The following is a 23,730-nucleotide window of genomic DNA, read 5'->3' as shown; positions in this document are numbered from 1 at the left end:
GCACCTCTGCTGAGGGCATTTTTGTCTGGACCTGTCCTCCCTCCATGCTCCCTAACTGGGCAATAGGACCTCCATTTTCCTTTGGGGACCTCACCAATCGCTGTGTTTTAGGAGAGCAGACCAAGTCCCGTCCTTGCTCCAAGGGCTGGAACATGACCCCAGGCCTGGACAGCCCACACATTCACTACAGGAATTGGTTCAGAGGGGGGTTCTTTTTTTTTTAAAGATTTTATTTATTTATCTTTTAGAGAGGGGAGGAAGAGAAAAAGAGGGAGAGAGAGAAACATCAATATGTGGTTGCTGGGGGTCATGGCCTGCAACCCAGGCATATACCCTGACTGGGAATCAAACCTGCGACACTTTGGTTTCCAGCCCGTGCTCAATCCACTGAGCTACACCAGCCAGGGCTCAGAGGTGCGTTCTTGACTGAAACTGCTTTGATGAGACCCAACCCTAAGACTTCTGCTACAATGACTGGGAAAGAGGAGGTCTGTTCTTATAGGAACTGTGCGTGGTGACAATGATAGAAGTTGGGGGCTGGGGAGACACCATGTCAAAGGGCCTGCTTCACAGTGAGGCTGACATGAAGGAAGGTGGAAGGAGAGACAGAGAGCGTCCTGGTGATGTGCTTTGAGCCCCTGGATCCAGCAGGGCCCGGCCAGTCCAGCTACCTGGCCTGTCCAATAAATTCCCTTTTTCTGTAAGTCAACTTCGGTTGGTATCTGGTCCCTTGCAATCCTTTCTCCGAATTCCCAGTATATCTCCACACCAAACACTTTCACCCAAGGGTCCTTTCCTCCCAGAAACCCCTGGAAACTAGAGCCGCCTAGAAACTATAAATGAAAAGGCTGATATACTTGACAATAACAAAAATGGAAAGCCTATCTAGGGTCCCATCAAGAGGCGTGGGCACACTGAGCAACCGATCGCTTTGCATCCCGCCAAAGCAACACTCTCCAGAAACGCTTTCAACTGCTCACCGTGTGCCGGTGGAACCAAAAGGGCAGGCCCCTGCTGGGAGGGTCGGCCTCTGCCTTCCCGCCCCCAGCAGCTCTGCTCTGGCCCCAAACTCCTGCCCCGCGTGGGGGACACAGCCAGACATGGACCCCAGTGCATCAGTACGGAGTGGAATAGTGTTCCCCCCAATTCACGGCCACCCCACATCTCTTATCGTGACCTTATTTGAAAGTAGGACCTTTGCAGATGTGGTTAGATTAAGATGGGGTCGTGCCGCATCAGGGTGGGCCCCAATGCAATGACCGGTGTCCCTCTAATAAGGGAAAACAGAGACACAGACACGCGCCCGAGGAAGAAGGCCGTGTGAAGCCTGGGGCAGGGATTGGAGTCCTGCTGGCAAACGCCCAGGAGTGTCCGAGCCACCAGAAGCTGGGCGAGAGGCATGGAGCAGAGTCCCCTCAGAGTCCCCAGGAGGGACCAACCCTGCTGACACCTTGCTCAGGCCTAGGCCACAGTAGAGAAAGAATCCTCTAGGAAAGCCCAGGGCCATTGGCTACTGCAGGGGCAGGCTGCTTGGAGGTCCTGCCAGCACCCTACTCAGTTTTTAAAAAGACCTCTTCGAATCAAATGTGTTCTAGCAAACACAACCCTCAACATTCTGCTCTGCCTCCCCCACCACACCCCGGGAGTTTCAGTGTCCTTAGCTCCCCGGGGTGGCTGCCCTACTGAACCTCTCTTCTGGGAAGCCCAGAATTAGATCAGATACGTCATGAGCAGGCACATGGTGGTCACTCACTGCCTGCTGATTATGAAGCCCTACTGGGTGCCGTAGCTCCCAGCTCCGAGGCAAACACACCCGAGGCTCCCCTCATCAACCACAGTGGCCACCACCACCCACTTGGATCCAGCTGGTTTAAATGCTCTGGCCAGCTAACCTCCTTCTGAAGGTTCTCAGAAGGAGAGGCCAGGCCAGACTGAGCCCCTGTCCCCCTCCCAAGGCAGTGGCTGACACAGGGCATGAGGACACTCACTGGGTCCTTATTCTCCTGGTCTGTCCTGGTCTCCCTGATGTCCCCGTTGTAGGCTGAGGTCCGCTGGTCCTCGGCCGCGCTCCGCTGCTGCCACAGGATGGCCTCGCCCTCATACTCCTTCCTGTACAGGTTGGTCCTGTCCGAGAGGCTGGCTCGACGCACCACCTTCCTGAAGGGAGACAGGGGGTGCTGGGGGCTGCATCCGGGCACCACAGGCAGGAGCATGCGTGGGGACCCCTGGCCGCCTGGCCCCTGACTCACCCACGGCTGCCTGCGCTGGATGTCCTCCGGCTCAAGGACGACTTGTGCCTCAGCTGTGACTTCATGATGACATCATGCTTGTGTTTTAGCTCCAGCAGCAGGACCTTGAACTCCTCTTCTTCGCACAGGTCTGAAAGGACAGGGAAGTCTGTTGTGGGAGGCAGCACAGGGTCCTGTGACCCCCGCCCCCTGAGAGCCCTCCACACCAGAGGGGCTGCCCTCCTAACTGACTGAAAACTCCCAGCATCCTTTGGGGCATGCAGGGAGAGATGAAAACAATGCCACCCTTATTTCCTGGGCTACAACCGAATCCTCAGAGGAGAATAAGAACAGGAAACCCAGGTTCCATGCAGTCACAGCTCCTAAGGTTCCCAGCTATGACTGAAGGAGTCATACACCTTTGATAGTTTCCGGTGGGACTCCTCAACTCATCACTGACATAGGAAGTATCAACAGAAACAAGCAGATACCATGAAGCCCAAGCAAAGATGCTGAAATCATATATCCCCACCCACTCTACCCACCTAATGCTTTCTTTCATCTATCTAGCTCTTCAGTGACCTAGTCATCCTTCCGTAGGTTTGTTCTTTACCCCTCCTCTTATCCATCCATCCACCCATATTTCCTATTCCATCCACACATTCATCCACTTGTCCATACATTACCCATCCATCCCACTTGTCCATCATCTGCCTGTTCACTTATCCACTAATCTGTAGTCCATGAATTTATTCATTCATTCATCATTCGTCCATCTACACACCAATCCAGCACCCATCCTCACCATATATTCATCCATGTATCCTTCTACCCATTGAAAAATTGACAAGATCCTATCGTGGACCAGGTGTTGTGCTGGACTTACCTATTGGCATTTCATCCATGGATGTCCTGGCACTGAGACTGGCCCCATGGGACACCAATAGCTCTGCCATTTGCATCTGAAACACAGGAAGAAGCCCATGTTCCCACTGCCCAGGGTGCAGAAGGCCTAGGAGGTGAAGAGAGCACCCAAGGCCTCTTAGCATGTGACCCAATAGTGGGGCAAAGTTGATTCCCAGGGAAGGCTTCGAACCCTGAGGCCAGGAATCCTGGGATGCAATGGACAGACCCCTCCTCCAGTGTGCCTGGCCCAAGGGACGGAGGAAAAAGGGTCAGTCGTAACTCTAGAGCTGTCAGGTGTCTATGGAAAGGCTGCAGCCGTTGCTATCAGCATTTTGTATCCGGGAAACAGAGGGAGAAACCACTCAAAGCAGAAACTCTGGGAGTGTTCTCACTTGGAAAACTTGATTGTTACCCAACTAAAATACAGCTTGTCAAATGTTTTTGCAAACTCCCCAGGTCTTTTCACATCCCACATACTGGCTGCAGTCAACACCGTGAGGGGGTCTTGTGTTCTTCCCAACCAACTGCCAGGCCAAAGGACAGCAGGTTGATCCTGTGCCAGCCCTGCCCACAGCCCTGTGGGTGCAAACTACCTGTCCCCAGAAGGCAGCCGCGTGCAGGGGCTCCCAGCCATCCCAGTCCTTCACGTCCACGCGCACCCCATGGTCCAGGAGGAGCTCGGCTGCTCGTAGGTATCCATTGGCGCCAGCTATGTGCAGCTGAAGGAGAGGAAAGAAGTGAGCACGCCCTCCCCTGGGAGGCCAGTCCCAGGTTTGGAGGTGGGGTAGCCCCCTCCCTAACCCAAGTCTCAGATCATTTGGGGGCATGTAGAATGGAACAGAATGAGGTGGAAACATCAGCCACATTGCAGAGAATGATTGCATCCGTAGTACAGACCTGAGAGATAAGGCAAAGAGGTGAGCCCTTCTCTCCTGTGGCTGGTCTTAGAGCTCCTGTGGTTAACTAAGGCAGCGGCATTTACAGAGTCCCTACTATACACCCTGAGCCTGTGGAAGCGGCCTCAGGGGTCCAGCAGGGTGGTTTTAAAATGTGTCTATAAATTCATTGACATGTATTCCCTTAAAAGATGGAGTTTAATTGCCCCTTGAATGTGGACCAGATTGAGTAACTCGTTTCTAACGAATAGGATATTGTAAAGGGGCAGCATGTGATTTCTGAGGCTAGGTCATAAAAGGCATTGCTGTTTCCACCTTTCACTCTCTTGGATCAACCACTCTAGAGCAGGCAGACATCTTGTGAGGACACTCAAGTAGCCTTAAAGAGAGGCAGGTCCCAAGGAGGCAAGAAGCTGAGGCCTCCTGCGAAGAGCCAGCATCAATTTGCCAGCCACCTTGGAAGTGGATCTTCCGGCCCCAGTCAAGGCTTCAGGTGACAGCAGCCCTGGCTGACATCTTCACTGTGACCTCATAAACGACCCCCAAGCCACCACCTCTCAGCCAAACTATCCCCGATTCCCTGGCCCACAGAAACTGTGTGCGATAATAAATACCTCATCTTATATTTATGATGATAGTTTTGGGATAGTTTGTTATGTGCAATAGCAACCAACACATCCAGTGAGGGAACGCCTCGTGCTAAGGCCCCAGCCCTTCTGCCTGACACCATCCAAGGCCTCCGATGGCAGATGGCACCTTGCAGACCTTAGTTGCCCCATGTGCTCAATCTCCCAGAAAAAGCATAAAGTACTCAGCACATGGTGGACACCCCGGAAGTGACTAACATTCTTAGAGACCCCTTAGTGCTTGCAAAGTGCACTGGGCGAATGGATAAAAGACTGAAGTGAGGCAAAGAGAAACCAACTGCCCAGCCAAGGTGGGAGACAGAGGTAAGAAAGAGTCCACGGAAGCCAGCAGAAGACTGGCTGGGAGGAGAGAGACGCCCCCATGCAGAGGTGGGGCCCCCACCACGTGCTGGCCCACTGCAGCTCTAGCTGGTCGTCATTCCGGCCCGTGTCCTCACCAGCGTGGCCCCCTGGGCGTCGATCCAGTCAAGGTCCTGGCCGGCTGCGATCATGCAGTGGATGTCCGAAATCATCTGCTGCTCGGGAGCCACCCGCATCTCGTTGATTTTCTCTTGAGTGATGCCTGCAGTCGGGGGAGGAGTTCGGTCAGCACCCCAGGCCAGGTCCCAAGTTGCGGGGAGGAGACACGGCTAGGGGAGGGCAAGGCTCCTGGTCCCGAGGGCCTGCCAGTCAACGGGGTGGACAGACATGCCCACAGGTCATTGTGCTCCAGGCCCCGTAAACACCAACACCATGTGCTGGCCCACAGAACAAAGGCCGCTCTTGCCCGGCACCCAGTGGGCACTGTGATGATATCACCTACTGTTACGTGTGCTGTGCTTCTACATGGAAACCCCTGCCATCCACATACCCCCTCGCACCACGCAAATGGCTGGCTCTGTCTCATCCTCTAGGTCCAGCCTGGCTCACCTGCCTCCCCAGCTACCCTCTCCTGATCCCGCCCTATTGGACCAGGGTCTCCTTGTCAGGATCCCTCATCTGGCCCGCGACGGTTTGTATAGCACCTGGCACAAGGTGCAGGGAATTTTTGTTACAGGAAATGACTGAGTTAGTGAATATACAGGGGTGGGCAAAAGTAGGTTTTCAGTTGCCCGCATGGAATGTAACACCATCATTAGTAAATAAAAACACAAGAATAAACTCTGTGTTTCGCATATTCACAACTGTAAAATTGAGTGCTAAATGAATTGAGGTGGAGGGGCCCAGACAGACACTTCAGGCCCGCAGCAGAATTAGCCGTGCCCTGACATTCGCACCAACCAAAACTAGGTATTAGCATATCGTATCATCTTACCGCTTCATGAAGTAATAGTTTGTATATGACACGTTTAAAACTGTTCTGGTAGCTGTATTTTAATAGAGTTGGTTTCCTTTATAATCCTATGAGTCTGATAACCATATTTAGAAATATTACTCTGAGAAGGGGTCCATAGATTCACAAGACTAGCGTAAAAACTGCTAAGAGCCTCTGCAGAGGGTGAAGTGTTAAAACCTGGGCGTGGGGGAAAGGACACAGCAACTCCGCGGTTACTGCTGGGATCCGAGGGGAACCGCAGGGCAGGGCCCTGGGTAGGACCTACGGCTGCAGTCGGGGGTCTGGGTTTGAGATTTCTCCCTGAGGAGGAGCTTCAGAGTCCGTGTGCTGGGTGATGGGGGCAGGGCGCAGGTCTCTCTGATGGCTACACTTGGTTCCTTTCTGAAGGTCGTTCGTGGCTGAGAACAGCCCACATCTTGTTTATTCCAGCCTCTGGCAGCCAGCGTGGTGCCTGGCAGGCACCCGCGAATGGTTCTGACTTTTTATAATTTTCCGAAATGGGAACACATCTTTATTGTGAATGTTTATTGAATTGTCACAGCTGACGAAGAGAGCAAGGCCAGCTGAGGCCGCCCGCGTGTGGATGTGACACAGAGGAGAACAATACCTCCCTCCTGCACAGCGCATGTCGTCATCTTGTTAATCACACGATGGTAATAATGGGGACCCATCCCATTTCCTGAGCACTGAGCAGGAGGCAGGCAGGTGCGTAAGAGATGCTCACAGCAACGCTGCCCCGAGCCCACTGTATGGCAGGTGCCATGCTCTTACCCTGGTATGCCATGCACGTCTCGATGACATCCAGGGTGGGCTCATCCTCACAGAGATCGTATGGCATGTTCCCATCGGCGTTGACAGCAAGCAAGTCGGCCCCACTGCAGAGAAAGGGCAGGGTGAGGGCCAGGTAGGAGTGACTAGGGTCTGTCTGGCTACCTTTGCCCTCCAGTCTCTCATCCACAAACCCCACAGTGTGCCCAGCACCCACAATGCCACCAAAGTGTGCCCCAACATGGACAGTGACTTCAGGGTTCTTGGACTCTCAAGAACCTCAAATAGTACCACATCCCCCCGCCAAAAAAAAAACCTTGAAAAAGACGACCAAAAATGGAGAACTGACACTTCCTGATTTCAAAACTTACTACAAAGCTACAGTAATCAGAACGGTATGGCACTGACATAAAGGCCCATAGGAATAAAATACGGAACCTAGAAAGAATAGAGAGCCCCTCACATACACGATGTAAGGATTTTGACAAGGATAGGAAAGAATGGTGCTGGAAAAACTGGAAATGATGCAAAAGAATGAAGCTAGATCCTTACCTAACACCATATTAAAAAAACTCACTCAAAAAGGATCAAGATCTTAATGTAAGAACTGAAACTATAAAACTCTTAGAAATATAGGGCAAAAGCCTCACAACATTGGATTTGGCAATGATTTCTTGGATATAACACAGGCAAAAAGAGAAAAAATAGATAAAATAGGCTCCATGAAAATTTTAAAATTTTGTGCATCAAAAGACACTATCAACAGAGTAAAAGGACAACCTACAGAATGGGAGGAAACATTTGCAAATTATATATGTGATAAGGGATTAATATCCAGAATATAGAGAAAACTAAAATTCAGCAACAACAACAAAGAAAAACAACCCCATTCCAAAATCGGCAAAAGACTCTATATTTTTCCAAACATATACAAATGGCCAATAAGCACATGAAATGATGCTCAGCATCACTGATTATTAGGGAAATGCAAATCAAAACTGCAATACGATACCACCTCACATCCATTACGATGGCTACGAGAAAAAAAAAACCAGAAAGCAAGTGGTTGTGGGGATGTGAGGAAATTGGAACTCTTGTGTACTCTTGGTGAGAATGTAAAATGGTACAGTGACTGTGAAAAAAAGTAAGGCAATTCCTCAAAAAAAACCCCCTAAAAATAGAAATACCTATGATCGAGCAATTCCACTTCTGGGTACACACTCAAAAGAACGGAAAGCAGGAACTTGAAACACGTTCTAAGCAGCATTATTCGCAATAGCTAAAAACGCAGAAGCCACCAAGCATCATCCATTGGCGGATGAAAGGATAAGAAAAATGTGGTATGTCCGTATTCAATGCAATATTATTCAGCTTTAAAAAGGAAAGAAACCCTGACATATGTCACTACACAGTGAACCTTGAGGACATTATGCTAAGTGAGATAAAACCAGTCACAGAAAGACAAACACTATGCAATTCCACTTAGATGAGGTGCCTAAAGTAGCCGAAACCACAGAGACAGAGAGTGGAATGGTGGTTACCAGGGGAGGGGGAGGGCAGGAATGGAGAGTTACTGTTAATGGGAACAGAGTTTCGGTTTCGGCAGATGAGTTCTAGAAACAGATGGCGGTGATGTTTGCACAAGGATGGAAATGTACTTACAGCCGCTGAACTGCGCACTTAAAAATGGTTAAGGTGATACATTTCATGTTGGGTGCATTTTACTGCAAGAAAAGTGGGGGCGGGGGAGAGAATGAAGGGAGAGCGAGAGACTGAGTGAAAAAGACAGAGAGAGACCAAGAGTGAAGGAGAGACGGGGATGGAGAGAAAAGGATGAAGGACGCAGAGATGGAGAGGGAGAAAGGGGAACTGAGGGAAGATGAGGAGAGAGGCAAAGGCCAAGAAAGAGGCAGCGATGAAGACGGGATGCAGGGAGAAAGAGAAAGGGACAGGCACCGGGAGACGGAGAAAGGGACAAAAAGAGGGGGGAAAAGAGGAAGAAAAAAAGAGATGAAAACAAAAAAAGCACTTGGAAAAAACCGAAGGCAGGGGCGAGGCTGTTCCTGGGGAAGAGAGGGCACGTACTACTGAACGAGGATTTTCACCAGGTTGATGTGGCCGCAGGTGGCCGCGGCGTGCAGGGGCGTCCACAGCTCGTTGTCCTTGGCATTCACGTTCGCACCGTGGGAAAGGAGCAGCTTGACAATTTCCTCAAAGTTGTCGATGCAGCACTGTAATGGGAACACAGGGGGGTCAGCTCCAGGCAAGGCCCAGGGTCCAGGTGGGGACATACCCAGTTCCCTTGGAGAGGCCACAAGAAGGGACAGTAGAGCCTGAGATTGAATTCAGCTCCAGTATTTATATGCTGTGTGATCTTGAGCAGGTCACTTAACCTATCTGAGCCTTCTTCCTTGTAAGTTAATAACGTACAGGATAAAAATATTGTTTTTGTAAAGGCAGCTATAAAATGCTTTGAAAGTGTTGGTGGAATGAGACAAATTTTTGAATGAGGCTTTAAAACTTTTTAATTCCAAGAAGGCTTTCTTCAAATGAAATTGTATGGAGAACGCTAACTTAGGATAACCAACAGATTCAAGCAGGGCTGCTCAGCTGGAGCAGCAGGCGGGGGGAGCTGGGGAGATATGGGGTTCCCCTTGCCAGCAGTGTAGCCCTAGATCAATCATAGTTTGTAACTTCTGACTTAGAAATTTCTGACTCAGGAGTTCAGTTCTTGGGGAAACCCCTAGTAACCAACCTGCCCCGTTGAGAACCCAGCTCTGCATGAAGGCTGGGGCTGGGGGTGGGGGCTGGAGTCCTGAGACAGTCCTTCCAAGGAGGCAGCCATGTTTGGGCACCTGCCTGCCCACACGTGGGTCAGCTGGCAGCGAGAGGGAAGGCCAGGAACCTGCAGCCCCCACACAGATTCAGGGGTCCAACACCCACAGGAGCCCCCAACTCCAGGGACAGAGGATGAAAGAATCCAAGGGGACAGAGAGGCCTCAAGCCAGGGGGATGGGCAGGGAGAGGCGAGGACAGAGAAGGAAGGCAGGGGCTGGAGGAAGGTCAGGCGGACTACGCCCAGCACTGCCCATCCAGACAAGGGCTTGACCGTCAGTGCAGTGGGAGACGGTGCGGAGTTACCCTGGGAGGCACAGCACAGCCAGATTTGTGCTTTTAAATCCCTCCTCTGGCTGCGTGTGGAGAACAGATTGCAAGTGCAGCAGCTCCTTTGGAAAGAAGAGAGACGGTTGGGAGTAACGTTGATGTCGCCCAGGTGAGAGAGGATGGCGGCCTGGCTTACAGAAGTGACAGCAGGCACCAGGCACGGGGAGGAGTGACTGGATGCCCCAGAATGAGAGGGGCACTTGCGGGAGCCCGCGGCCCCAGGTGGGTGTGGGGATGGGGAAGGGGACAGTGCAGCACCGCAGCCCCAGCCCCACCCCCACTGGAGCCGGGGCTCAGCCCCAGAACACGTAGGGAAAGGAAGAGTCGCTTGCACAGGTGGTGCCAGAGACCCAGGTTCCGCTAGCCAGTCTGGGATTGGCTGGGTCTGCGGGCATCTCTCCCGACAGTGGAGTTCAGGTGACCCAAGAAGCTGGGGTGATGCCTCAGACGGTGGGGAGAAGCCTGCAGTAGCAAGGGACGGCCTACAGAGAGCGCCAGAGGCGGCTGAATGAAGCAGAGGGGAAAGGCCAGATCCCCAGGCTGGAAGTCACTGGGAGATGAGTCAGGGGAGCCCTGGGCCCTAGGGGATGGGGGTAGGAGGGCCGGAGATCCCACCCTCAGGGGCTATAGAAAACATGAGGATGGGGGAGGGAGCCTCAGGTTGAAAGGGGAGAGGATTGTGCACCCAGAATTGCAGTCTTGTGATAGGCTGCACCTGGGAGACCAGGTCTGAGCAAGGGCTGGGTTGGGGGCTGGGCTCAGGGGTGCAGTATAGCTCTCGGGTGCATGGTGGAGAGGGCAGGCCACCCTTCCTGCAGTCCCCAAGGTGGGAAATGGCACCTGGGAGTTGGATGACTCCTGCACCCCCTCACTTCCCATGTCCAGTCTACCACCGGGTGTGGATCCCCTCCCACTGATGCCCCACCCCCCTGCCCTGGCTGAGGCCTGATCGCTCCCCCCCACCCACCACCACCTCCCTGCTGCTCCCCTTCCGGGGAGAGTCTCCTCCTTAATCACACAGGCTGCTCTCAGTTGCCAAGTGAAGGCTCCCTGTCGCCAAGAGGAGCAAACGCACCCCCCTCCGCAGGCACAGGAAGCTCTTCTTAACGTGCTCCTTAGGCACACTGGAGCAATAGTGACAATGACAACGATGATGGAGATGACAGCCCCGGCAACAGTGGTGCTGACGCTAACACGCCGCCTCATCCGTAAGAAGAGCTGACGCTTTCTGCGTCATTGCTGGGGCCGTGCACCTCGCTGACCCTTGCCCAGGCCTCGCCTCGTGTCCTCCTCAGAACACGTCGAGGGCTCGAGAGCCACTGTGGCTGCCGGCCACCACACTGGACACTGCGGGCACACGGGACATGCCATTGCAGAGCTACATGGTGCTGCGCCTCAGTGTCCTGCGCTCTGAACTGGGGTCACGCTTCAGAAAGCTGTTGTGAGAAGCAGCCCACGCCTCACATAAGCGAAGTGCCCTGACACAGAAATAGACCTGGAACAAATTTTAATAATATCTAATATCTATCCAGTATCAAGTGATGCTCACGGGGTTTTTCTGTGAATTCGCTTAAGTGTCGTAACAACCCAGTGAGACAGGGAGTTACTATTCCTCATTACAGACGAGGAAAGTGAGGCACAGAGAGCTTAAGCAACTTGCCCAAGGTCACACAGCTGGAACTTGTGCACCCTGGAAAGGGCAGGAGGAGAAGCTGAGAGGGAGCCAGAGGGCTGCGGGCTGAGGGTGGGGACCAGCCCCTGGGGCTCAGGGGCAGGGCAGTGGCCCATCACTCCTCACCCCTTCCTGCCCTCGGGGAGGGAGACGGAGTGGCTCTCACCGACCCAGGCTCCTGGCCGCCTGGCCTCCCACCTGCTCAGACACCTGGGCCAGGGCACAGAAGGGCTTCCGTGTGTTCGTTCATTAGGTCGGCACGCACACATCAAGCCCCCACTGCATGCCTGCCTAGGGAAGGATGCCGGGATACACCCCTGAGCAGGAGACATGGGCTCTGCCCCGTGCGGCTCAGAGTCTGGGTGGGAGGGCCAGCACCAAGTGACCACACTGATGGATGAGAGGGGAGCCCGGGAGAAAAGGACATGTGTGGAACAGCATAGCTCTCGGGCTCTTGCTGTCGACGGTGGCTAATCAGCACACATGGGAACGTGTGGAAGGAGTCTGCAGAGTGCGGGCCAGCAACCAGAGAGCCATTTGGCTGGAGCTCGGGGAGGAGCCAGGAAGCATGGAGGCTCGTCAGGGCAGACCCCGTGGGGCCCATCTGGTGGGCCATGCCACCAGAGTGCTCTGAGTGACACCAGATTTTTGGCTTCAGCATCCCCGTGGCTGCCGCATGGAGAAGGGATCACGGCAGGGCCCACCAAGTGCTGGGGACCGGTTAGGAGGCGGATGCAGCATACAGGGGAGAGATGACAGCCAATCAGGGGGGCTGAACCCACCCCACTGCCCTAGAAAGAGTATTTGCTGTGCTAGCACATGGCTCACGGCTAGAGTCCGTGACTGTGTGACCTTAAACAGGTCACATAGCCCCTCTGTCAATCACTGTTGTCAGCAGAATGGATGGATGGATGCCACGGTGGCTGTGAACAAATGTGCTTCGTAAACTGTCAAGCTCCAGACAAACTTGCTTTGTTTGCCAGACCCCATGCTGGGCAGTGAGGAGGCAATGGACAAAGGCTCCCTGTCCTCGGAGGCTGTGTGTACGCTGTGTGCGCGTGCACGGGGGCTCTGTGGGTGTGTTTGTGACAGACACACACATCTCCAAAGCCGACAAGAGCCTTTCAGACGGGACAGCTGCGGCTCCCCTTCCCTCCAACCTCCCTGAGGGTGCTGGGCAGGCAAAAGCAGGAAGATGGGGGACCTGCCCAGCTGGGGAGCAGGGGAGTGGGGACTCCCGTCAGCCCAGCCTTACCTGGTGTAGGGCTGTGAGTCCATCCTCGTTGCACAAATCAGGGCTGACCTTGTTCTTCAGAAAGTAGCGCACTGCAACAGAGAGGACAGGAGTGAGCGTCCCGTCACACGTCAGGTGTGCAGGTGGGCAGGGTGGGTGCAGGGAAGACCTCCTCTCCCCAGGTCCTGACACAAGGATGTTGTTTGTTTATACCACTTGGGGCCATTATAAACATTAGCCCCACCACCAACTGCTAGAGCCCTTCCATGGCTCCCCATCACTCTAGGAACAGAGTCGAACACCCTCACCGTGGGTTTATCCCTGCCTGCAGTCCCCATCTTGCATAATTCCAGTGGGTACCACTCACACCGTGGTCTGTAAGACTGGCACCCTTGGGGCAGGGCCGTGCCCAGCCTGCTCAGCTCTGCACAGTGCTCCTACCTACCCACCTCTCCAGTCTCATTTCGTAAACTCCAAACATACCTTCCACAGTGGTCTTTAGTCAGCTACAGAGTTACCATACCTCCCCTGGCCTCTGAGCCTTTGCATAGTCTGTTCCCACTGCCTGGAAGTCATCAGCTCATTCATCACCCATCCACCATCCATCCATCCATCCTCATCTATGCATCCATTTTTAGCACGTTCATGCACACACATGCATACACACCCACACGCAGCTGCCTCACCCCACATCCTTCAGGTCTCAGGTCGAATTCCCCAGATGAGGGTGCACCCCCTGTTAGACATGCCCACCGCTCCTGGGCACCTCAGGCACAGCCTCATCACAACTACAATCATGGAACTAATTGGGTAATTATGGGCTTTGGTTCTGTCTGCCACAGGACGCTAGGCTCCGAGAGGGCAGGACCGTGACAGCACTTACTGCTCTTTCCCTACGGCCTGGTGCACAGTAAGTCCTCAACACCCCTTCCAGGACCCTGACCTCATCAGCAGCCCCCTAGCTCAGCCCTAGGGCACAGTCTCTGGACACAGAGTCTCCCTCTCTAGGCCAAGCAAGCCACCCTCTGGTGGCTCGGGTCTGTGATAAGCAGCATAGCCCATGGTTCCCTTCTGCGGAGCTGTGGGTCACCTGGTAGCTGGTCCCAGCCTAAGCGCCATGAAAAGAGATTATGGCAAAGCCACGGATCGCCAAGGCCCGGCCTGTCTGTGGGCCTGGGAGGGTGCAATGGTCTTTGGAGAGTAGAAGTGGCCATTACATCCCTGTCCGGGAAGGTTCTATTCACATGAACAAGGGTTCAAATCCCACGGGGGCAGGTCTGTCCAGGCTTCCTGTCTGTCCAGAACATACTCTTTGAGGCAGAAATTAAGCTTCAGCTGCCAAAAGCGACTTGTGTGCACAGTAATTATTGGGGTGTCCTCCATGCTGAGTGGGAAACCAAGATATGTAATTACTCCAACGCAGGGCAGTTATTTTCAGTCCAAGAGGTGGGACAGCTCACTCCGTCTCTAAGGAGCCCTTACTACTCACAAGCCACGGTCCTTTCAGTGGTTCTACTTCTGCTCTAGCTCAGAGCCCGTCTCTGGACACAGCTCCCCGGCAAAGACCTGCCACCCAGGGCACAACCAGGCTCTCTGCCTCGAGGGTTCAGCAAGGAAAATGATCCTTCTGTCAACAGTGTCTTCTCACTGAGCCATTCCTATGCACCCAGGTCAAGGCAGAGCCATTCTCTGCCATGGATTCTCATCCGTAATTATTCCCCTTAAGGAGAAGAGACAGAGGGTCAGGGAAGTGCAGCTCACAGTCCCACGTGGCCAAGGGGAGGAAATCGGACCCTCAGACTTCAGAGCCCAGGATGATGGGCACGGAGTGGCCCCGCTCTGCCCCCGAGGCCGGGAAGGGGAACCAGCATGGCTGGGGCCCTGCTGAGTGGCCAGACCTGTGCTGAGAGCTGTGCTGGGGACAGGGGTGACCGGAGAATGGAAGGCAATGTCCCCTTCGTCTTAAGCATCAGAGGCCCTCAGGTCCCAGGCCAAGCCTCCACCCGATAGAAGGGCTTAGGGAATGAGAAAGAGGACAGAAGAAATGTTGCCCGGGGTGGGGGTGGGGCATAGTCATATCTTGTAGGGCCATATTAAGTATAAATCTGTTCCCTCTCATTCTCTGCTTAAAACCCTCTTGTGGCTCCATGTTGCTCTTAGATGAAGTTCAAAATCTTCTGTGGCCTTCACAGGGGTCGTCAGTCTTTGGCCCATGGGCCCGATCTGGCAGGCAGCCTGTGTCTGTAAATTAAGTGTTATTGGGACGCATCCGCACGCATTCATTTACGTATGGCCCACGACCGCCGTCAGCCCACGGCAGCGGAGCTGAGTAGCTACGGCAGAGACCTGTGACCCACACAGCCTGAAATGTCTACTCCCTGGCCCTGTACCAACAAGGTTTGCAGACCCTGGTCCTGTGGGTCCTGCATGGGACGCAGGGTGACCACCTTGCCTAACTCCAGGGAACCTGTGCAGTCGCCGTGTGAATAGCTGGCTGGTTCTGGCGTTGTGCACTGCACGGCCTGCTCAACAGCGCCCAGCGGCCCTGTCTCCCCGCCTCTTCAAGATCATCTCTTGCTCTCCGAGCACCTTGCTCAGGAGAGAAACCTGGCTTGGCAGGGCCTGAGGGGTCGCCTGAGTCTCAGGGAGCACAGAGAGGGGGCAGGCATTCCCCTCCAGCCAGGCCCAGCTACCACTTCTGCTCACTGTCCACACTCAGGTCTGCTCCCTGCCCACAAGCCTGGCCATCCGTTTGCCAGAGTGACCCGTCTGTCCGCAAGCATTTGTTTAGCTGTGGCTTCAGGCAAATTATTCCTCCTCTCTGCGCCTCAGTGTCCTCCTCTGTGAGATGGGGTCACAGCCGCGCCTCCTTTGTGAGGCTGCTATGAGGATAAAGTAAGACAACACCGGAGAGCCACCCCTATCATTCCTTGTAGAAATAAACATAAAGCACAACCACTGAGCTCCTGCGGGATCCCGCCGTGCGCTGGGAGCTGGGAACATAACCACTGACGTGTTGCATTTCTCAAAGCTCTCCAAGCGATCATGAAAGACAGACGCCGTCTCTCTCCAGGGGGCTCTGAGCAGCTGCTGACTCAAGGACCCCAGGGAGCCCGTCTATGTCTCCAAGCCCTCCATACAGGCAAGGCCCCATGGTGACGGCAAAGAGGCGGTTCCCGCCCTCCTCCTGTGCATTGCCGCTCCTGGCGCCAACCCTGCCGCTCTGCCCACACCTCCCTGGCAATCTGGCTGGAATCTGGGCCAGGCAGGGCCATCTGCTCCCCTGCATCTCCAGCTGTAGCGAGTGAGCCTGAACAGGCCCATCTCGGCAGGAAGCTGATGGTGGCTGCTTTGGCGGGGAGAAATCACCGCTGACAAGCGTGTGTTTTCTTTGCACCCTGACCCACTCTGCCGCCTAGAGCAGACTGCCCGACCTCGGGCTGCTCAGCACAAACACAGGTGTGGTTCCTGCTCCTGCCCTGGGGAAGCGGGGACAGCCAGACAGAGGTGGCTGCCCCTGGAGAGGGACCTTGGGGCAATCAATCGACATCTGCCAGGCACCCTGGGGATGAGCGGCTGCCACCTGGCCAGTGACCCACACAGTCACGTTCTCAGGTACCCACTCCCCAGGCCCTCCTCCTCCCTTCCCATCTTGCTTCCTTTCCCGCCCAGCTCCGGGCAATGTGGCCTCCAGGGGGCTGGGAGCCCCTGCTGCCCCTCAGCCCACACCTCCCCCATCATGCCGCCTCTCTCCCCAGTCACTCACCGATTCAGTTACAATGGCTTCATTTCCCAAAACAAAACAAAACGAAACAAAAACAGCTCCTGGAGGCCTTTACACACACACACACACACACACACACTCTTTCTTCCCGTTCTTAAGCCAGCAATTTCCTCTTTATCTTCCAGATTCCAGCCAAAATGCCACCTCCTCGTACAGGCCTTCCCTGATCACACTGATCTTGATCTCGGTGCCTAAGTTCTTTTCTCCCAAATACCCTGCATTTCTGCATTTTTGCTTCACAGCACTGCCTCTCACAGTTTGTAATGACAGGGTGATCAGTTAGTGTGTAAGAATCATGTAATTATTTGTTTAGTTTGGGGGGCTCCACCAGGGCAGGGACATGTCCGTCTCCTTGGCCACCGTCCCCACTGCTCTCCATGAAGCCTGGCTCACAGCAGAGATAAAAATATATATATATGCCTGTTATAGCAGGAGCGCCTGAAATGTACTCTCTTAGCAAATTTCCAGCACTTGACACATTATTATTATTATTATCATCATCATCATCATCTAAAGGTCGCCACGCTGCACCTCAGCTCACTATGCTCATTCGTCCTGCATAACCGCACTGTGCATCTCTGACCGACATCCCAAAAACGGTACCTGTATGGGGCAATGGGTGTGCTAATTAGTTTGTACTAATCATTTCACTACATACACAAACATCATGTTGTCCAGCTTAAATGTCTACATTTTATTAAAAAATAAACATTTAAAAAAATGTTAAAGAAATGCCTATTGTGTGAATGAACTAAGGAAGAGATAAGGGGAAGATGAATGGTCTAGGCCCCCAGGGCTGCTTGCTCCTAGGGCCATGGGCAGTGAGGCCATGGGCAGTGGGGACATGGGACAGTGGGGACATGGGGCAGTGAGGCCATGGGCAGTGGGGCCATGGGGCAGTGAGGCCATGGGGCAGTGAGGCCATGGGCAGTGGGGACATGGGACAGTGGGGCCATGGGCAGTGGGGACATGGGGCAGTGGGGCCATGGGGCAGTGGGGACATGGGGCAGTGGGGCCATGGGGCAGTGAGGCCATGGGCAGTGGGGGCATGGGCAGTGGGGACATGTTCTCCTCTTGGGGACATATGCACAGACCTGCAGATATGAGGCACCGCAAGGAGTGCGACTCCAGGGCTGAAAAGCAACTAGAATGGATTCTGCACAGAAATGAAGCAGCGAATGCCCCTCTCTGGGCCCACGTTGTCGATGCAGCTGGACCCGGCAGCTGACCGTAGGAGTCCCTCAGCCCCACTCCCGGGCTCAGGCACCTGCTGTTCTCCTCCTGCCCAGGGTCCCAGTCCTCACTCCCCCTGCCCTGCACCCTTGTTCTTTATACCACCCAGCACTGACTGTGTGCCAGGCACGATGCAAAGCACTTTATACCCATCAGATCAATTCGTCCTCCTAATGTAGTTATGAGGGTTAATGACCTGCTATTATTAATTAACTGCCTGCTATTATTGTCCCAACTGAGGAAAAAACAAAGCTCAGGTTTGAACCTGCAAATGGCTTGTCCAGGGGCAAGTGACTGAGAACAGCAGAGCTGGGACTCAAACCCAGACCTGGCTGCCTCCACAGGCTGGCCGCCTGACCAATGCGCTAAAATCGTACCAAACAGTTTTAGCAAAGGAAGGAACGTGGGCAGCAAAGAGAAGTGCAGGACGAGATGCAAATGTCAGTGCGAAGAAAGCCACAGAGGTGGCAGGTGGCAAAAAGCTAAAAGAAAGGTCAAGAGCATCAGCTAAGTTCAGTGCTGTACAACACGCCAGGACCATAGAGATAGCAATCGCTAACAGTCACCGAAACAACCGTGCGAGTGTCATTTGCAGACGGGGATGCTGCGGTCAACACCCAGCCTGAGGTCCCACAGCAGCTGCGCGGCAGCCCTGGGGCCGCCTCCAGAGCCTGAGCCTCAGCACTTCTCTACGTGTCTTCCTGCTGCATCTCCGTTCTAGGCAGACTCCATCCCAACCCAGGCCCCAAGAGCTCTGGTGGCCTGCCTGCAGCTGCCACACCCACCCACAGGCTGTGTCTCCTCCGTGGAAAAGCCTGACCACGCCGACCCCATTTCCTCCCCTTCCTCAGGTCCCAGGTCTGCTTTGTACAGAGTTCCATGGGGTCCGGCACCTGCAGCCTGGCCAAACCAGCTCTCTAGCCCTCCTTTGGGTGCTGTCAGGTTGCAGGGGGCCCAGCCTGCTGCTCGGGCAATACCAGAAGGGCCACTCTCAAAAGCTGCCGCTTTATTCTCCTCTCAAGTCAAGGTTGTCCCGAGTCCTCAAATGCACTGCACTTCAAAATCACCCCACTGGGCAATTTCAAATTTTCCACCCACCACTGCTCCTCCCTGGAGCAGAAATAGCCAGAAATAGCTGCTTCCAGAGAAGCCTCGCTGCCTGGGGTTGGGGGTGGGAACTCAGTCAAGTCTAATGGTGGCTTCTGCAGTGGCTGGCACAGGCCAAGCTGATCACCCCAGGATCCCTGGCGATGACTCACCCGTGGTGGAGGGTGGGCAAGGAAGACCTCAGCTTCCCTCAAAGTCACGGCCCCAGACCAGGAAGCTAGTCTCGCTGTTCCCCAGGGTGCCTCTCTCCAGGGCCCATCCGAGAAGAAGAGGCGTCAGACACCAACAAGTGTTGGCAAAGACGTGAGGACATTGGGACCCTCACGCATGGCTGGTGGGGATGTAAAATGGTGCAGCTGCTTCGGAAAACAGCCTGGTGGTTCCTCCAGAAGTAATCATAGACTAGATATATACCCAAGAAGAATGTCCACACAAAAATCGTAAACATTAATCGCAGCATTCTTTAGAATGGCCCCAAAGCGGAAACAAGCCAAATGTCCATCAGTGAGCAGATGAATAAATAAAATGTGTTATAGTCACACAGTGGAATATTACTCAGCCATAAAAAGGGATGAAGGACAGACACAACATGAACAAGCTTTGAAAACATTGTGCTAAGTGAAAGAAGTCACGTGCAAAAGGTCACACATTGTATGACTTCATTGATATGAAATGTCGAGAACAGACAAATCCATAAAGACAGAAAGCAGATTAGTGGTTGTTAGGAGCTGAGAGGAGGGGAACGGGAGGGGCTGTTAATGGGTACAGAGTTTCCTTTGGGAGTGATAAACATGTTCTGGAATCAGATAGTAATAATGGTTATACAACCCTGTGACCACACTAAAGACCACAAATTGCACGCTTTCAAGGGGTGAATTTTGTGGTATGTGAACTGTACCTCAATTTTTAAAGAAGAGGCAGGAGCTCCAAGCTGAGCCTCGAGCATCTTGCTGGGAGCTCATTCTCCGGCCAGCCCAGGAGTGTGTGAGGTCCACCCAGCACCCGTCCCCTTCGTTACTGTGCCCACAGCGCCTGGGACAGTAGCCGGGACACAGCAGGTGCTCAATCATTACTGAATGGAAGGCGAGGGAAGAAGGCCACTGGCCACTTGGTCCCTCTGGGCCCTACGTGATCTGGCCTCTGTCCACCTCCCCTGGCATTATCCCTCTTAATCACCATGGACACTGTCAGGACCACCCATGTGTCACCCTCTCTCGTGCATCTCCAAGTCTTCTTGGGTGCTGTCCTCTCTGCCTGTCCTTCTCTGCCTTCTGTTTACCTGGTTAATTCTTACCTAGCCTCCAGGTCTTAGGTTAAATGCTACTTCCTCTGTGACGCCTCCCCCCACTCGCCCAAGCTGGGCCAGGCGCCCTTGTGCACATTCTGTTCCCTCCCCAGGAACACCCACCCTGTACTGTGGTTGTGTATGGGTTTGTCTGTGCAGGCTCTGGAGGGGTGGGAGGGTAGGAACCATAAACTTTTTAGCTACTGTGACATTGTTCGGGTTCCTGGTTCATATCTGATGACTACAGGGGCAAGAAGAGCCTGTGGCCTCCGCCCAAGTCCCCAGACTGGCCAGAGCAACCTTTCCCGGGCTGTTCTACGCTCCGTCCTCTGGACAGCAATGGGGCACTGACTTCTCCATCTCAGAGAGAATCTTCATCCCTTGCCTTATACAAAGAGGCCAGTTTCTTTCTTAGCATCTCTGATACCCTCAGGACCGTGAGGATGAGATGGCCAAGGGCACGCCTGGCAGGTAGCTATAATCTTCTGCTCTCCAGAACCTCCACGCCCATGACACGTGGCTGTGCTGAACAGGAGTCGTTGACACAGACTGACACTGGCTACCCAGATGCCTCTGCACTTGGGCAGCTTGTATCCAGTATTAGGTACGCTCAGGAGAAGTGATCACAGACCCTTGAGAATGCAACCTCTATGCGGGCAACTCTTGTCCGTCTCCTTATTTAGGGAGTCCAGCACTGAGAGGTAGAGCTCAAGAGACATTTGTGGGAAAAAAATGAACAAATAAAACTTTGTTTTTCTTCTAAGGAAACAAAATAAACATACCAGAGAAATCTAATAGAGTATGTACGAGATCTACATGAGAAAAACTACAAAACTCTGATGGATGACACCCAAGAAAAGTTTTAAAATGGAGAGAAATTCCACGCTCATGGACAGGAAGACTCAGTATCGTCAAGATGTCAGTTCTTCCCACATTGAGGTATAGATCCCATGCAATCGCAATCAAAATCTCAGCAAGCTATTTTACGAATACTGACAAACGGATTCTAAGGCATGTGTGCAAAGGTAAACGACCCAGGATAGCCAACAGAAATCGAAGGAACAGCACGAAGTCAGAGGACTGATGCTACCTGACTGTGAGACTCACTATCAGGCTACAGTGGTGGAGCCAGTGTGAGACTGGTGAAGGAACAGACACATAGGTCAATGGAACAGAATGGAGAGCCCAGGAACAGACCCTCATAAATATAGCCAACTCTCCTTCATTGCTGGCAGGAGTGCCGATGTTGCAGCCATTTTGGGGGGTCTTACAAAACTAAACTCATTTTTTACTATGCAGTCCAGCAACCACGCTCCTTGGTATTTACTCAAAGGAGTTGAAAACTCTGTCCACATGAAAACCTGCCCATGGATGATGGTAGCAGCTTATTCATAATCATCAAAACTCGTAAGTAACCAAGACGTCCTTCAGTAGGTGAATGGATAAACCACAGCACATCCAGATGATGAAATATTATTCAGCACTGAAAAGGAATGAGCCGTAAAGCCATGAAAAGACATAGAAGGAACCTAAATGCATAGTATTAAGTGAAGGAAGCCAATGTGAAAAGACTACATGATGCATGATGCCAACCATATGAAATTCTGGAAAAAAACCAAACCATGGAGACAGTAAAAGAATCATTGGTTGCCCGGAGTTGGGGCAGGGGGAATGGCTGAACAGGCGGGGCGCAGGGGACTTTTAGGGCAGTGAAAATGTTCTGTGTGAGACCCTAATGAAGAAGGGTGCATGTCATTATACATTGTCCAAGCCACAGCACGTGTGTCACCAAGAGTGAGCCGTAAGGTAAACTGTGGACTTAGGGTGATTACGAGGTGTCAACGTGGATAAATGGTGACAAACGCCCCACTCTAGTGGGGACTGTTGATCATGGGGCCGCCTGTGCAAATGGGAGGCCAGGGGTGTAGAGAAAATCTCTGTGCCTTCCCTCAACTTGGCTGTGACCCTACAGCTGTTCTAAAAACACAAAGTCTAAACAAACACGCAAACAGGAAGAAACCAGGGAAGCCTATTACAAAGTAAGCTTCAGCTAACCTTCCAGAGAACTGCACAGCCTTCCTGAAACCGGGGGCGTGGAGGAGGAGTCACTTCCTAATGTGGCGGCGAACGCTTAGGGACTAGATCTCCTCAAAGGGAGGGAGAACTGCACTTAACTCATCTAATGTGGAGAAGACGGGAGTCCGTAGCTTCTCCACTAAAGCTGCACAGACCGAGTCTGTGTGCACTGCCCCCCTCCCTCTCCTCCCCTCCCCTTCTGTCAGGCTACCCCCCAGTAGCTGTCTTGCCCCGCCCCACCACCACTCCCCCCCTTTGTCCAGCAGCACTTTATGTCAGGGTCTCAAGGCAAGGGTGCTGTTGGTCCAGAAACATGACCCTGGAACGTCCCCATTCCTCTTGTGAATACATCAGACCTCCCCTGTGCCGGGTCCCTGTTCCCCACGAATTCTGCTTCCAGAATTCTCCCAGCGCCTCTCCCTGCAGCTTCTGCAGGGACCCAGGAACCCGATCTCCCCTGTGCCCCACAGAGCCCGGCCGCCTGGGAACTCTCCAAGGTATCTGCACCTGTCCCAGCTCCTCTCTCTCCCCAAATGCCCAGCACCCCTCTTCCTGAATTCCTGTGGTTCCCCTAACCTCGTCTCTCTCACCTTACCTCTCTCGTCCTTTTTTTTTTTTGAATAGCCCAATTATCTCATGTCTTCAGGCAAGTCCTAGGTAAAAATATACCCAGCCCCCCAGACAGGAGCCACATACACACAAACACTAAAATGGCTCCACAGCCATCAGTGCCATAGCGAACACGCACCAAGTATCCTCCGAGTGTCGCGGCTCATCCCAGTTCATGCCCACAGCGGCCCTGTGGCCTCGCCACTGTGACCAGCCCATTCCCCAGACAACGTGTACAGTCGGCTCAGGCTCCCTTAGCTAATAAGTGCTGAGACTCGGTTCTCCTCGGGTGGATTCCCGGTACAGCCAGTATTTTAGGCATGGTTAGTGACAGGAGAGTCTCGCTCCAATCCAGCCAAGAATAAAATCTATTCCTTTCGATATTTAGGCAGAGAAAGCAAGTTGCCTGCAGGGTGGAAAATTCCTCCCGCTCTCACCTGCCCACTCTGAACCTTCCGTCTCGCTTCCCCGGTCCCACTCTGCTGTTTCATAACCGCCTCCCCCCCCCCACCCCGCCCTTGCCTATCTGCCTAGTTCTCCGTGTTCTAACGAGGCTGTGACTTGCTTTTCTCTCTCAGCTCAGTGCTGCCCGGGACGGGGCAAATCCCATTCTGGCTCTGCTTGTCAACCCAAGGAGGTCAAACAAGATTTTTTAAAAATGTAAAGGTAATTACCCAAGAAATTGAAATCAGGACTTATACCTTCCCTGTCAATGGAACAGATAAAAGCAAGTAAACAAAGAATTCATCAAAGTCACAACATTTTTTAAAAAATAACATAGAAACATCAACGCTGCAAACCATGA

The 23,730-nt window shown here is 53.2% G+C and overlaps 1 protein-coding gene across 1 annotated transcript in view; it reads right to left on the bottom strand.

The window, feature by feature from the left end:
* Nucleotides 1–23,730, bottom strand: part of PPP1R16B (protein phosphatase 1 regulatory subunit 16B) — an 89,317-nt gene that overhangs the window by 4,822 nt on the left and 60,765 nt on the right. Inside the window, exons 3-10 of the mRNA XM_028524601.2 lie at nucleotides 12,853–12,923; nucleotides 8,846–8,991; nucleotides 6,764–6,867; nucleotides 5,115–5,239; nucleotides 3,728–3,853; nucleotides 3,115–3,190; nucleotides 2,250–2,379; nucleotides 1,989–2,157 (exon numbers count right to left, since the gene is read on the bottom strand). Coding sequence (XP_028380402.1) covers nucleotides 1,989–2,157; nucleotides 2,250–2,379; nucleotides 3,115–3,190; nucleotides 3,728–3,853; nucleotides 5,115–5,239; nucleotides 6,764–6,867; nucleotides 8,846–8,991; nucleotides 12,853–12,923 — 947 coding nt within the window. The remainder of the gene's footprint in view (nucleotides 1–1,988; nucleotides 2,158–2,249; nucleotides 2,380–3,114; nucleotides 3,191–3,727; nucleotides 3,854–5,114; nucleotides 5,240–6,763; nucleotides 6,868–8,845; nucleotides 8,992–12,852; nucleotides 12,924–23,730) is intronic.

Source organism: Phyllostomus discolor, chromosome 9 (assembly GCF_004126475.2).
Source record: "Phyllostomus discolor isolate MPI-MPIP mPhyDis1 chromosome 9, mPhyDis1.pri.v3, whole genome shotgun sequence".
NCBI lineage: Eukaryota > Metazoa > Chordata > Mammalia > Chiroptera > Phyllostomidae > Phyllostomus > Phyllostomus discolor.
This window is presented reverse-complemented; position numbering and strand designations above follow the sequence as displayed.